This window comes from Rattus norvegicus, chromosome 4, assembly GCF_021556685.1.
Source record: "Rattus norvegicus strain SHRSP/BbbUtx chromosome 4, alternate assembly SHRSP_T2T, whole genome shotgun sequence".
NCBI lineage: Eukaryota > Metazoa > Chordata > Mammalia > Rodentia > Muridae > Rattus > Rattus norvegicus.
In genome coordinates this window covers 105,719,044-105,732,682 of record NC_141537.1, presented here as the reverse complement: position 1 = coordinate 105,732,682, position 13,639 = coordinate 105,719,044, and the positions used below count along the sequence as shown (strand labels likewise).

The 13,639-nt window shown below is 50.9% G+C and overlaps 1 protein-coding gene across 9 annotated transcripts; it reads left to right on the top strand.

Moving 5' to 3' along the window:
* The first annotated feature begins 396 nt into the window (after nt 1-396).
* Sh2d6 (SH2 domain containing 6) lies at nt 397-10,136 on the top strand. Of its 9 annotated transcripts, XM_087659381.1 has the most exons (18): nt 477-559; nt 1,436-1,557; nt 2,072-2,135; nt 2,257-2,282; nt 2,631-2,665; nt 3,015-3,085; nt 3,178-3,307; nt 3,889-4,010; nt 4,854-4,917; nt 5,898-5,920; nt 6,242-6,302; nt 6,639-6,717; nt 7,204-7,234; nt 7,363-7,387; nt 7,767-7,807; nt 8,100-8,183; nt 8,347-8,505; nt 9,732-10,136. In XM_087659381.1, exons 3-18 carry the CDS (start codon nt 2,133-2,135, stop codon nt 9,846-9,848), a joined length of 1,071 nt encoding a protein of 356 aa, XP_087515507.1. In that variant the 5' UTR covers nt 477-559; nt 1,436-1,557; nt 2,072-2,132; the 3' UTR covers nt 9,849-10,136.
* The last annotated feature ends 3,503 nt before the right edge of the window (nt 10,137-13,639 follow it).

Genomic DNA, 13,639 nt, shown 5'->3' with positions numbered 1-13,639 from the left:
TCTATGAACTCACTCTGTGCTCTGAAAATATCATAAAGCAGATACTCAGGTGCTGGCAGACAGTGAGGGAGTCAACCTTGAAGATGTGGGCACTTGTAATCCCCCATGTAGGAATCCACCCAGAGGGTCTGTCATGGCATGCCCAAAGTGATCCCAGTCAGAGAAAGGGGCTGTCCAAAGCCGCCTGTCTGACACTGCTGCAGAAGCAAACCTCTTGCTTTTCCTTCCTTTCACCTCTGTGTGACTGGCACCTAGTCCAGGCCCTGCTCTCAGGCCTTGCAATTTGCCTATGCAAAGCCCTGAGCAGGAAAGAGTAGCTGAGGTGGGGGTGGGTGTGTGGTACCACTGGCATAGGGTGGCATAGGGTGGCATCCAGAATGTTCCGCTCTGATCTGTAGACTTTGATCCCATAGTTATTGGTATCAGGTCTTGCTCTTCTCTTGTATAAATAAGAGAATCTCTTGGGTGAGAAAGTTGCCCTCTGACTCTTGGTCCGAATATGGAAGAATGTTGAGGCAGGAGATGAAAAGCAAGGAACAGGTCCAGTACCTAGCTTCAGGTGGGCTTAATCCTATGTCTTCTCCATACCCCTCCCCCCTTCTCCATGGCACTTCCTTTTCAGTTACCCTAGTGACTTTTCTTGGCTTTTAAAATTTTTTTGTTTTTGTTTGTTTATTGAGACAGGGTCTTAAGTAGCCCAAATTGGCTTTGAATGTGGTATACAGCTGATGGTCGTAACTTCTAATTCTCCCACTGGGGTTATAGATGAACACTACCATGCCCAGTTTTTATAGGACGCTAGAGACCAAACACGGTGCTCTGTCAATTGGACCAGGTCCCCAGCCCAGCAAACTTTCTCAGTTTCTCAGAGCCTCAATATATGGCTTCCCCTCCCCCACTTCATATGTTGAACCTCCAGTCCTAGTGGCTCTAACAGAACATCGAGTCACTAGGGAGGCAATTAAGGTTAAACAGAATCATAAGAATAAGGCCCTGATCTATAGTCGTGTGTCTTTATAAGAAGTGATACTCAGCCTCCCTCTGTGCTCCCAGGCAGCAGGCCACCTGAGGACACAGAGAGAGGTGGTGATAACCACGCCAGCAACTGAGTCTTCACCAGAAACTAACCCAGATCCTGGCCTTCTATCCTCCTGATCTTGGAGGAAATAAAATCTCTGTTGTTTCAGCCACTCAGTGTTGTGGTACTGTTACATCAGTGTGAGCTGACTGATAGAGCCAGTGTCTTCATTTGAAAGTGATCCTCCGATGAGGAAACGACACAGAGGGTTTAACTGCTTTCTGTGGCATCCTCACAGTACCCAGTGTCTAGCGCATGTTTACAAACCAGTTGTTGTTGGTCTGCTTGTTTTTGTTGTTGTTTGTTTTATTTTGTCTTGATTTTTGGTTTTGTTTCATTTTGTTCCGTTTGAGATAGGGTTTCGCCATGTAGGTCTGCCTTTCCTGGGATTCAGTATGTAGTCTCATAGCCTCACCCAAAGCTGGCCTCAAACTCACAGAGATCTACCTGCCTGGGCCTTCCAAGTGCTGGGATTAAAGGTGTGTGCCATCACGCCCACTTCGTTAAATAAATGTTTTATAAACACCACCCTCCATTAAAGAATAAACTGGTCACATAGAATATGAGAGCCTCTGGATTTTCCCCTCATCTTTAACTTTTTTACACTTGATGTTAGCCAGAAGGCGGAGAAGCGATTCCTTTAACTTTTTTGATGTATGATTACCACCCTCCAGCAAGTGGTAGTGGAAGTGAAGGGTCAGGATGTGTGACAGCAAGGTGACATCTGTGCATCCGTGTGATAACATCTGTCCTTCAATGTGGTGACATCTGTCCATCAGTGTCACCTGGTATGACAAGTTAATGCCAGAGAGCTATACCTGGTCCATCTTAGGTCTTCTAGTTTGGCTGCAAACCTGGAGACCACAGCCTTGAGAGGAGAGCCCGGCCCTGGGAGTGTCCTGGATAAAGTCCATGTTGGGTGGGAGACCTTTCCAATATTCAGAATATGTAAATAATGCAGATAATGGGAACAACAGGGCCCTTGTCTCTTAGGACATTTGTGGCAGTGCCTGGGCTCTGGAGAGGCAAAGGGTCCCTGCTCATCTACCTTGCCATGGTAAGACTTGGTTCCAGGGGATCCTCAGGCACATAGACCTGCTCAGACTCTTGGAGATCCAGGCCAGGGAGAGTCCCAACTCTACTAACCACTTCCTGTACTCCGTTCCTGCTCTCTCTAGGACAGGTTCAGTGGCAGCAAGGCCCGGTGAGTCCCCTCTTTCTTCTGCTTTCCCCCTTGTCTTCACTGGAGCAGCCATCCATCTCCCTCCACACATGACTGACCATGGGTGTGCTTCCACTCTCTGTCAGCCCTGTGCCCAGCTTCCCTGGGGTACCAACTCATCCAGCTGTGCACCAAAGACCACTAGTTCTGCCTGCCCCCTGAGCCCCACCCCCAGTCTTCTCCTTCTATTGCCCTGATCTCAGATCCACGCTGTCACACAGCTTCTCCAGGGAGCATTCCTGGTCATAGGTGTGAGTGGTCTAAAGTGCAATGTCACCCTGATGGGGGCCCAACTCTCCTTGGGCAGAGTTGAGTAGAGTCTGCTTACAGGTTGGGGCCACCACTCGTACCTGCCAGATGTGCAGGTAAGTGCACAATGAGTCTTAGGGGCCCAGCAAACCAGGGTCCCTCACAGTTGGATGTCCCTGAGTGACTCTAGATAGCCTGTCCTGCTACTTGTCCAGCAAGCCTTAGCACGTAAGCTTGGCTCTCTTATCTGTCTTGGTCAGAATCTGGGGACAGGGGGCAGGAGCCATTGACAGGTGAAGCAGAGATCCCCGTGTTTCAGGGGTCCTGTCTATGCTGCCAGAAATGCCCACTTTTATGGGTTCCTTTAGTTGTAGGGTCGAAGCCCATAGTTTAGGACGGATGACTTATCAGAGTGTGCTAGAAGTAGGTGGGTTGGGATGAAGCAAAACCAGTCTATCTATCCAGACACCCAAGTGTGGAGAGAAAATGTAGCCAGCACGTCTTTCCCGACTGGCCCAGAGACGTGGAGACAAAGGGTAAGTCCGATTGCTGAGGATGGGATTAGAACGGAAAGCACCAGCCACCGGGGCCTGCCGTATTCCATCCCCCATCTTCTCTATGCCACCAGCATCCCTTTTTGAAGGCCCAGGAGGAGGTAGAAGAGGAGGATAAATATGAGCTGCCCCCCTGTGAGGTTCTGTCCCTCAGTCTGGCCCCGGCACAGTCTTTTGGCTCTAATGAGAACTCCTTGTATCTGGGTGAGGACTGAGGAGGGAGGGGCTGGGAGGTTGGGTTAAGGCGAGAGGGTCCAACAAAAGGAGAATCCAGGCGGGGCCTCTCTTCCCTCTGCCAGAGCTGGGGCAGGGGAAGGGCCTCAGCTGGCTGCAACTAAGGCCTCTTAGCTGAGCAGAAAAGACCAGAGAGATGAAAGAGAGGAGTTAAAACCGTAAAGAAGGAGAGTGGGGAGGAGACAGGAGGGAGGGGCGAGGTAACTAAGGCAACATTGACAAAGCAGGAAGCCCGACCCAGTCCCTAGGGCCTTGCGTTCCCCCCTCTGAAATCCCTGCACATCCTCCTGCCAGGGTGGGGATGCCCTGAGAGGCCACCGCCACTGGCATCTCACCCCCTGGACTCATCCACGTGGGGGGCAGGGAAGCTGACGGTCTTCAGTTGTCATGGAGACCGGGCTGTCAAGCCAATAAGTAGAAGGGACAGGAGGAGGGAAGGAGAGATGGGGGCTAGGTGGGGAGCGGGTGGGGAGCTAATAAATAAGATGGAAATATACTAGCGAGGAACTTCCTCCCTCTCCCTAGTTTACAAAACATGGAGTCTCTTTCAGATCGTTCTGGGCCCCTGGATCCATCCAAACTACCACCGCCCCCACCTCAGCCTACCAAGGCCAGTGGACTCCCCATAAACCCTTCCTTTCCTAATCGCCCTACCTCTGGCTACCATTTCCCGGTGAGTAAATCCTACAAATATCTCATTTGCACGCACACCCCCGCCCCGCCCCGTGCCCATCCACCCCCAACACACATTTTTATTCTCTTGATGCCTGGTGTGTTAGAAACCAGAGTGAGAAGGAAAAAAAGGAGCTCCTCCCACTGGCCTAAAGGATCCTTTCATCCCTTCCTTACCCACCCGCTGCTCTGCTCCCTGCTCGCTGCTGACAGGGCTCTCCCTCCTCTACTGGGGTTGGGGGCAAGGCTCGCTGCCCTCACCTAGGCTCTGGCCACAGGACACCTCTCTGGCCAGAGGGGCCAGCTGTCATCATTCCCAACTCCTTCTCCTACTGTGATCTGGTGGTTATCCACTTTGAAAACTGTCATGTTGCTTTTTTGCTTTACAAAATAAAAATAAACAAATAAACGGGAAATTTCACAGTAAGGAAAGGACCCCAACTAGAGGATGAGAGAAGTGTCCTTCTCCTGCGCTTCTCCTGCTGTAGTGTCTGTCTTATGTTTGTTCAGTTGGATTTTCTGAGGGGAGGGGCAATTGAGAGCGGGTTTCATGGAGCCCCCACGGGCCTTAGACTCATGCTGGTCCTGCCTCTGCTTTAGGCATGAACATGCTAACAAGTGAGCGTTAGTTTTGAAAGCAGCACATTGCTCTGACCCCCTTACACCCCAACTTCCTTGTTCTTTCAATGCCTTTCTCCCTCCTCCCTCATTTCCCTCCCTCATTTCCCTCTTCCCTCATTTTCCTCCTCCCTCATTTCCCTTCTCCCCCATTTTCCTCCTCCCTTATCTCCCTCCTCCCTCATTTTCCTCCTCCTTCATTTTCCTCCTCCCATTATTCCCACAGCTGAAGACTGCAATGAACCTGCAACCTGCAACCCCAAAGCAGGGACCTATTTTTGGAAGGCGAGGTAGAGTGTCCTCTCTTTCCGTAGCTCCACATAGAGAGGGGAGTCCCCCTACACAGGCTAGAATTTGGGGGTTGCCTTGAATTGGGCTTGCTGCATCCCTCCTAGCCACACCTCCTTTTTGTTTGCCAAGCCTCCAAGTCAGTCAGTACAAGTCTCATTGCCACCAACCCATGAACCGCTGTGGCCTAGAGAGTTCGGAAGCAGAGGCTCTGACCTCCAGGCCCTGTCTTCCCCTGGGTGATCCCTGAGCCAAGTGAGGGGCACCTTAGAATAAAGAGGTCCCTATTCAGACCCTCCCTATTGAGACCTCTGAGTATTATCCCTCAGTGACGGGCAACCTTGGGCTGTCACTCTGATTCCTCCCCTGTCCAGAGACTCCTCTCTGGTCAGTGCCTTGAGGCCTATGACCACTGGACCTTAGGATGTCAGGATGGGGGATGGACCACTTGAACCATCCCTGTGTAAAACAGGTTCTGGTTCGTTCTTTTTTTTTTTTTTTTTTTTTTTTTTTTTCGGAGCTGGGGACCGAACCCAGGGCCTTGCGCTTCCTAGGTAAGCGCTCTAACCACTGAGCTAAATCCCCAGCCCCGTAAAACAGGTTCTGGGAGGGTTGGCATCCTCTTAACCCAAGGTCAAACAGTTCACAGGAGGCACAGCCCGTCTTATTCTCAGTTGCGGTAAACCTCCATCACTTTGAGAACTGTTTTTTGTTGTTGTTGTTGTTGTTGTTGTTGTTTTGTTTGGGTTTTGTTTTTGTTTTGTTTTGTTTTTTGTTATCATAAAGTTATCTGGAGCCAAGCCTAGTAAATTTGATGAGAAGTCAAGCCTGCTGACATTTCAATGTTGTAAAGAAAAGGGATGAGTGAATGAGGCGTGTTCTCCTGGGTCTCCAAAGCTAGCTCTGAGGAGCACTGTGAACAAGGGTGCCCAGGCCCTTCCCCCTGATGCTCACGAATGCTGGTTCTCCCTTTTCCTTACAGGGCGAGGTACACCTGCTAGAGTGGTGAGCTGCCCTCTTCTCTATCCTGTAGTCTAGGGACTTTTCTAGAAAACTGAGGAATGGAGTGGGCACCCGGGTAGTTTGGGGGAAAGGTCTGGTGTAGAGTCCTTCTCTCTGCCACGAGGATAAGCCAGTGGTACCTACCACCCAGAGCCTCCCCAGTCTCTGAGCACCCCTAAAGGAGAAGTCAGTTAGGACATGCCCTTCCTGTGTAGATAAGGAGAAAGGGAGGTGTCTCAGTCAGTGGCTTCTTCCATGACCTACTTCCTCACTAATGGGCGGATTCCTAGAAGAGACCAGTCAAACCATAGGCCTACTCCTTAGGCAACAGATCGGGCAGAGAAACCAGATGAAGACATCTACCTGGAGTGTGAGCCGGATCCACGTGAGCGCCCGCCCTCCATCCCTGAAGGCCTCCACTACCCATCACACCCTCCATCCTGCCACCATTTTTGTTACCTCCAAAACACTCCCCTGTAGGCCCCACCTGGGTATCTTCATTTTTGCCTTTGGTCCCACACTGTCCCTATCAAAGAGGTGATTCTTAGAGCAAGAGCCGTGTGGGGTTTGCCAGCTGCTGCAGCCAGGCCACCAAGCTGGAACCTCACTATGGAAGGTCTCCAGGAGAGCCAAGTCAAAGGCAGCAGTAGTAGACCCCCTAGCCTGTTCTCAGCTACTTCCTGATCAACCTGGACTTCCCTGCCTGCCCTCTCTGTTCTAGCCCCAGCCTTGACTAGGTCTCTGAGCTCCAAAGCCCTGATGCCTCCAGTTCCTCTGCCAAGAACATCTGGATTGCCCAAGTAAGATGTAGCAGTGGAAGGGAACAGAATGGGACAATGGGTTTGCTAATAAAGGAAACCCCAGAGGCCAGACATGGTAGCAAGTGTTTTCTTTAATCCCAACATTTGGGTAGCAGGGGCAGGCAGATCTCTGTGAACTTAAGGCCAGTCTGGATTACAGAGAGAGTTTTGGATCAGTTGAGGCTGCATAGTGATATCCTATCTCAAAAAGAATAACAAAATAAATTAAAAAAGAAAAACAAGGGGTGGAAAGATGGCTCAGTAGTTATGAGCATGGCTGCTCTTCCAGAGGTCCGGAGTTCAATTCCCAACAACCACAGTGGCTCACAACTGTGAGCCAATGGGATCCAATGCCCTCTTCTGGTGTGTCTGAAGACTGCTACAGTGTACTCACATATATAAAGTAAATCTTAAAAAAGGAAAGAAAGAAACAAAACAAAACAAAAAAATCCTCTGAACTCTGCTCTCCCAATTTATTCCTTGCAGGCCAGTGGTTGGTCACCAAGAGGCTCGGAATGTAAGAGGCTAGTAGTCAAGGAAGAAGTGATCCCAGAGGGGTGGGAGGGAGACCTAGGGTGGGATTTCAGGTTTGGGGCAGCATCCTGGAAGGCCAGCTCTCATCTGACCAAATTTCCTGTGTCCCAGGAAGCTGTGGATGCCGCGTTGAAAGGCAAGTACATACATCTTCAGTCTGAATAGGGCTGCTGTGCTGGGATCTTACTCCCTCTGGCAACAGACCCCCCTCCCCCACCAAACCCTCAGGTCACCAAAGGGGTCCTTGCAGCTCTGAGGTCGGGCATTTCCCAGGGTCTGTACTAACTCGAGAAGCTGCTAGTGTGTATCCCAGGATCAGTTCTCATTTGGAAATCATGCAAGGCCTGTCTGGTGTGTCCTCCCAGGGTGTTGGGCCCGGGAGTACCAAGAGCACAGAATGGCCTATGTCGGGCTTTAGAGATGCTGGCACCTTCTGCTGCAGTACCCACCCATGAAGCCTCCTTACCCAACCCAGCCTTCCTGGTTCCAGCCCTCTTCTCTGCTTCTTTCAGCAGGAAGGAAGCTGTCTGCTTCCTCTGCAGCCTCTGCTGCTGAGGTGAGCAGAAGATGGGAATAGAGGTGGGTGATACCTGTGGGAAGCAGAGTCCTTGCCTAGGAGCCCTCCTAACCCCAGGGCCTACACCCCCACACAGACCGTGCCTGCTCTGAACAGAGTGAGCAACTCCCCGATGCTGCCCTCCAGGCACAGACACATGGTTTGGCCTGTAGGACTCAGTCTGGGACTGGTAGATATAAACACAAATAACTGTGCCCCAGGGTTCTCTGCTCTTCATGCCCAACTCCATGCTGAGTGTCTCTTTGCGTAGCTAGCTCTGTGTATTGTACAGGATGGCAGCCTGCTGGGTCAGCCTTGGTACTCTGGGAACTGTGACCGTCAGTCTGTTGAGAGAGCCCTGCTTCACTTCCAAAAGGTGGGCATTTGTCAACCCTTGGCCTTCTCTGAAAGTCCTTCTATTCTCTGCCTGTGGCTCATGAAGCTGGCAGTGGGGGCCAGGGAGGCACTCCACCATGTAATTAGTCAGCTGGGCTTAGGCAATTAGAAGATGAAGTTCATAGCTGGGGTCTCCTCCACAGGATGGAGCCTACACGGTGCGCCTCAGCTCTGGGCCTCACAGTTCCCAGCCCTTCACTCTGGCAGTACTCCTCAGAGGCCGGGTCTTCAACATTCCCATCCGGCAGCTAGACGGCGGGCACCACTATGCCCTGGGTCGGGAGGGCAGGAATCACGAGGAGGTGGGTACTGGAGGAGTCATGGGACAAATCAGCGAGGTAGGTTACAGAGCAGTACCCTGGGCCTAGCCAAGAGCATATGCGTGTTCAGGAAAAACACACAGGTTGCTTCCCGCCCTCACCCTGGGTTGAACAGAAATGTCAGAGGGCAAGGGCCTCTGTCTAAAAGTGCCTGCTTTGCAATTTGAGGGTTTAAGTTTTACCCCCAGAGCCTCAGGGGTAAAATAAGTGAGGAGCAGTGGCTCAGGTTTATAACCTTGCACTGGGGAGGTTGAGAAATGACTATCCAGATCTTTGACTCATTGGTCATCCAGCCTCCATGGTGTGCTCCAAGCCAGTGTGAGGCCTTGTCTCAAAAAAAAAAAAAAAAAAAAAACAAGGTAGGGACTGGAGAGATGGCTCAGTGGTTAGTGCACCTACTGATTTGGACAGGAGTTGAGCTCCCAGTACCCAGGTGAGCATTACCATTGTCTATAGCCCCAGTTCTGAGGGATTTACTGCCCTTTGTGACCCCTGCAAGAGCTGCATGCATGGGATGCACACATGTCCATGAAGGTAAAACACTTGAACCTATTAGAACATGTAAATCCTAATTAACAAGGTAGCTAGGCATGGTGGTGCTCCCTTTTAATAATAGTAGTACTCAGAAGCCAGAAGAACTACACAGAGAGACCCTGTTTAAAAATAAATTAAGTTGTGTGTGTGTGTGTGTGTGTGTGTGTGTGTGTGTGTGTGTGTGTGTAGGTAGAGGACTGAACTTCTTCCCAGACATCTGGCACTATGAAAAGAAGCCCATCATGCTTTGGGGGAAGCATTTCCTTGTGCCGTGGTTCAATCTTCATAGGGTCAAGGCGAGGCAGTGAGACCATTTGAGAGGAGGGCAGAAGTCTCCAAGGACTTCTCTCCCCAGCAACTGTTGGATTCAGTCAGTAGACAGTCAGGCATCCACCACAGCTTCCCTTGAGAGACACCACAGCAGAGGCCTAGACCTAAAGAGGTTCTCCCCCAGCTCTGGGAGCCTGAGGCTGGCCAACAGCATAGCACACTTGTACAGTTGCAGGCTTACAACCAGACAGCAAAATGGCCACTGCAGTTTGCTAGCACAGTGGGAAGAAAAACATCTAGAAAAATGCCAGCCAGCTCCCCGGCCAGGCCCCACAGTTGCCTTAGAAAGTTGTTGGCAGACTCAAGCTCATGGGACCCACAGATGCCCTGCCTGCTCTATACAGATCTTCTCCTCTGTGACCGCCATGGTTCAGCATTACATGAAGCACCCCCTGCCCCTCGTGGACCGACACAGCGGCAGCCGGGGATTCACCTGCCTGCTCTTCCCCACCAAGCCCTGAAGAAAAAACAGGACACAAATCCACCTTTGGCACATAGTGTGCCCCATTCACTTTCCCTCCCACTTTAGGCTGCTTTCTTTTCCCTGCCAGCCTCCACCCCAAAAGCCCTGCAGGTTCAAAATGAGAGGCATTAAAATGACCCACCTGGGGAGGTTGGCTTCCTCAGAGACATTGCCTCTCCTTAGACTGACTTCTCGTGACGGGTTAACATTCTCCGGAGGAACTACTTTCCCAGCACACAGTATACTTTCAATAAACATGTATTGACTGAATTCTGTTAATACCGAACCCCGTTATGAGTATTATTGTAGGCACATCTGTGTGTGATCACGTGCATGTGAGTGCCTATGTCCACAGAGGACAGAGGCATCAGATACCCTGGAGCTGGAGTTAGAGCGTCTGGGAGTGTAAGTTTCTAGATGTAGGTGCTGGGAAGAGCAATTAGAGCTGTTTAGCCGCTGAGCTATCCCTCCAGCACAGAGGATTGATTCTGGAATATGCTGAGAAAAAGAGGCCTTCTAGGGAAGAGGAATGGAGTAATGTTGCTGTGTGGGTCTACTTGGTAGGCTAGACTGCAGCGGGAAGGGACCAATTTTTACCAAGTAGGGGGGTTTTGTCCTTCTAAGTTCTTTGTCAGTGAGGAAGAGGGCCAGGCCAGTAAACTGACGTTTGTTTATGGTTGCTGGTCTTGGACAAGTAAGGGAAGGAGGCTCAAGGTTTCTGGAGGAGAGGAGGCCGATGGCAAGCAAGCATTTAATGCCTAGCGTATAGTATCGGAGGGACCCCAGGAGACAGTCTGATGAAAGCCCGGAAAAGGATGAACAAAGACGCTGGGAGCCTGGGCAGTGGATGGTAGAGGGTCCGCGACCCAGAGCTGAGTTGCTTGGCAGGTCATGGGCCCAGCAGGAATAAGGGGCTCCGGGTTGGGGTGGCAGCCAGCAACCCACAGGCTGGCCCAGAGCGGGGGCGTCTCCTGGCCCTGGCGTGGAGCCTGGAACACCCCGTGCCGGAAGCACCACGTGACCATGACTCCGCAGAAGTCTCGAGCGGCCAGGAAACAAAGGGCAGCTCTGCGGATGCTGGCGTGGGGTGGCTGGCACGGAAGGCATGGCTCCCACTGGTGCCATGTTGCACCCCAATACCTCTGGACCGCCTCCTGGGGAACCTGGAGTCTGGGCGTGACAGGGAGGCTGTGGGATGTCCAGGCGGAAACCAGGGCCTAGAGATCTGCAAATGCGAGGCAGGGGGGTGGGGCGGGCCACGTGGGCTGCGGGAAGAGTCGCCTCTGTTCGTCATCACCCTCTGGCAGATTACCCTCCCTGAGCTGTAATAGATGGGAAGATAATTGTCCCTGCACAGTCATCGACCTCCGGTTAGGAGGCTTAAGTGAGGGCCTTCTGTGCGTAAGAGGTGCCTCATGAGCAGCACTCTGGCTCCCTTCTCCCAAACCAGCTCAGAATTCGGGTCAATTAGCTGCCACTGATAAAGCCCCAGCAGGGAAGCAGCTTCAAGCTAGGAAGTCTGGTCAAGGACAGCACCTGCCCTAGTGCTGCAGGAGTGGGGGACCTCCTACTAGCAGCTAGGGCTTTCCAGCTGCCTGAGGAAGCAGAGGGTAGGGATTCTCAGCGGTCCACCAGTCCTGTTAGCCTAGTATTTCTTTTTACCCCAGGCCACTCCTAGGATCGAGCCATGAGAATGGTCTCTCTCTTTCTACTTTTCCAGGCACCTAGGGACTTCTTAGGATGTGGGTCATTGACATTTTGGGGTGCCCTCATCTGCTTTGCAATTTCAATCTCTAGGAGGAGCTCCCTACTTCAAAGACACAAAAGCCTTTTCAGGCCTTTTTAATGAGTTCCGAATTTACTTCCCTAATCGGTAAACTGGGGGGGCATAGCTAAGAGCGCTTATATTATTGGTTCCAAAGGTACTTCATGCTGAGGCAGGAGAATTGTAGTTCTTAGCTGGCCTGGTTTATATAGTGAGTTCCAGTCCAGTTAGAACTATGCACAGTCTCAGAACAACCCCCCAACACACATAAAGGAAAACTCAAGGGGTTGGGGATTTAGCTCAGTGGTAGAGCGCTTGCCTAGGAAGCGCAAGGCCCTGAGTTCAATCCCCAGCTCCGAAAAAAAAAGAACCAAAAAAAAAAAAAAAAAAAAAAAAGATTCAAGGAAAAGGGGCTGGGGATTTAGCTCAGTGGTAGAGCGCTTGCCTAGGAAGCGCAAGGCCCTGGGTTCGGTCCCCAGCTCCGAAGAAAAAGAACAAAAAAAAAAAAAAAAAAGCTTGAATTTTGGGGCTGGAGAGTTGGCTCAGCGGTTAAGAGCACTGACTGCTCTTCCAAAGGTCCTGAGTTCAATTCCCAGCAACCACATGGTGGCTCACAACCATCTATAATGAGATCTGGGGTCATCTTCTGGCCTGCAGGCACACATGCAGACAGAAAGCTGTATGGATGTACATAATAAATAAATAAATATTTAAAAAAAAAAACTCAAAAAACCAAGGTAACTTTCATTCATTGTTCCTGCAAGAATCAGAGAAACGGTCCTGGTAGTGGGGGCAGCACATAATTAGAGCCCCAGATGGCAGAAAAGTGCATGACAGCAGGCTGTCAAGGTGGTTGGTTCTGTGTGTGGGGTCAGTCTCCTGCTAAGCCTGACACAGGATGGAGAGACAGAACCATCTTGACTAAGTTAGCCTTTGACCTCCACATGCTGCTGCGACAACACTCCCTCCTCCCACCACATAGAGACATCGAAAAGAGAAAAGAGCAAAGCCCAGAGCTGGCCTAGCACCTCCTCAGCTGACAGATGTGTATCCAGATGTGCTTTTTCTAGGACTCAACCCATCCTGGCCTTCCCCACCTTCATCTCCCTCCTCCTAGCCTTGGCCCCTGCTACTTAGCAGATCCCCAAGGACCAACCTGCCATCCCTGCCCTGTATGGGATAGCCAGGCCTCTGAATACAGTTGATGACACATGTTTGTTGAAAAATTCATTGTCTATCCCAAGTTCCTCTAAGCTGACAATCTAGACTTCTTTTAACATGGAAGTCCAAGCCAAGATTGTCTAAAATAAGAATGTATTTTTTTTAAATATTTTATTTATTTATTATATATTATGATTACACTGTCGCTATCTTCAGACACACCAGAAGAGGGCATCAGACTCATTTCAGATGGTTGTGAGCCATCATGTGGTTGCTGGGATTTGAACTCAGGACCTTGGGAAGAGCAGTCGGTGCTCTTAACCACTGAGCCATCTCTCCAGCCCAAGAATGTATTTTTTTTATTCAAAGTCAACAGTTTTATTAGACTTTGAAGTTTTGGTTTTGGTTTGAGACAAGGTTTCATGTTGCCCAGGTTGGCATCAAACTCGCTGTGCAGTCCAGGATGACTTCGAACTTGCCACCCTTCTGACTCCACCTTTTGAGAGCTGAGATGACAGGCATGGGTCACCACGATCAGTTTGTCCCACACTGGGGACTGAGCATAGGGCTCCTAAATGTTAGGCAAGCACTGTGCCAACTGAGCCACGTCGCTAGCCAATAGTTTTGTTTCAGTAATGTAAGTGGGTACAGCTATGGCTGGCTGGCAGCCATCCTGTTTCTCCAGGCTTTTTGCCTTTCTAAATGTGGAAGAGTAAAGGATGGCTGGGGAAGGAGGAACCTGGGAGGCCTGGTAAGGAGTGTGAGCACCAGGGACATGAGAGGACACAGAGGGAGCTATCCTTCCACTTCCTAGGGCAGAGGTCAGCGAGCCAGCAGAGGTGCAGGAAGAGCTGGAGGCTTCC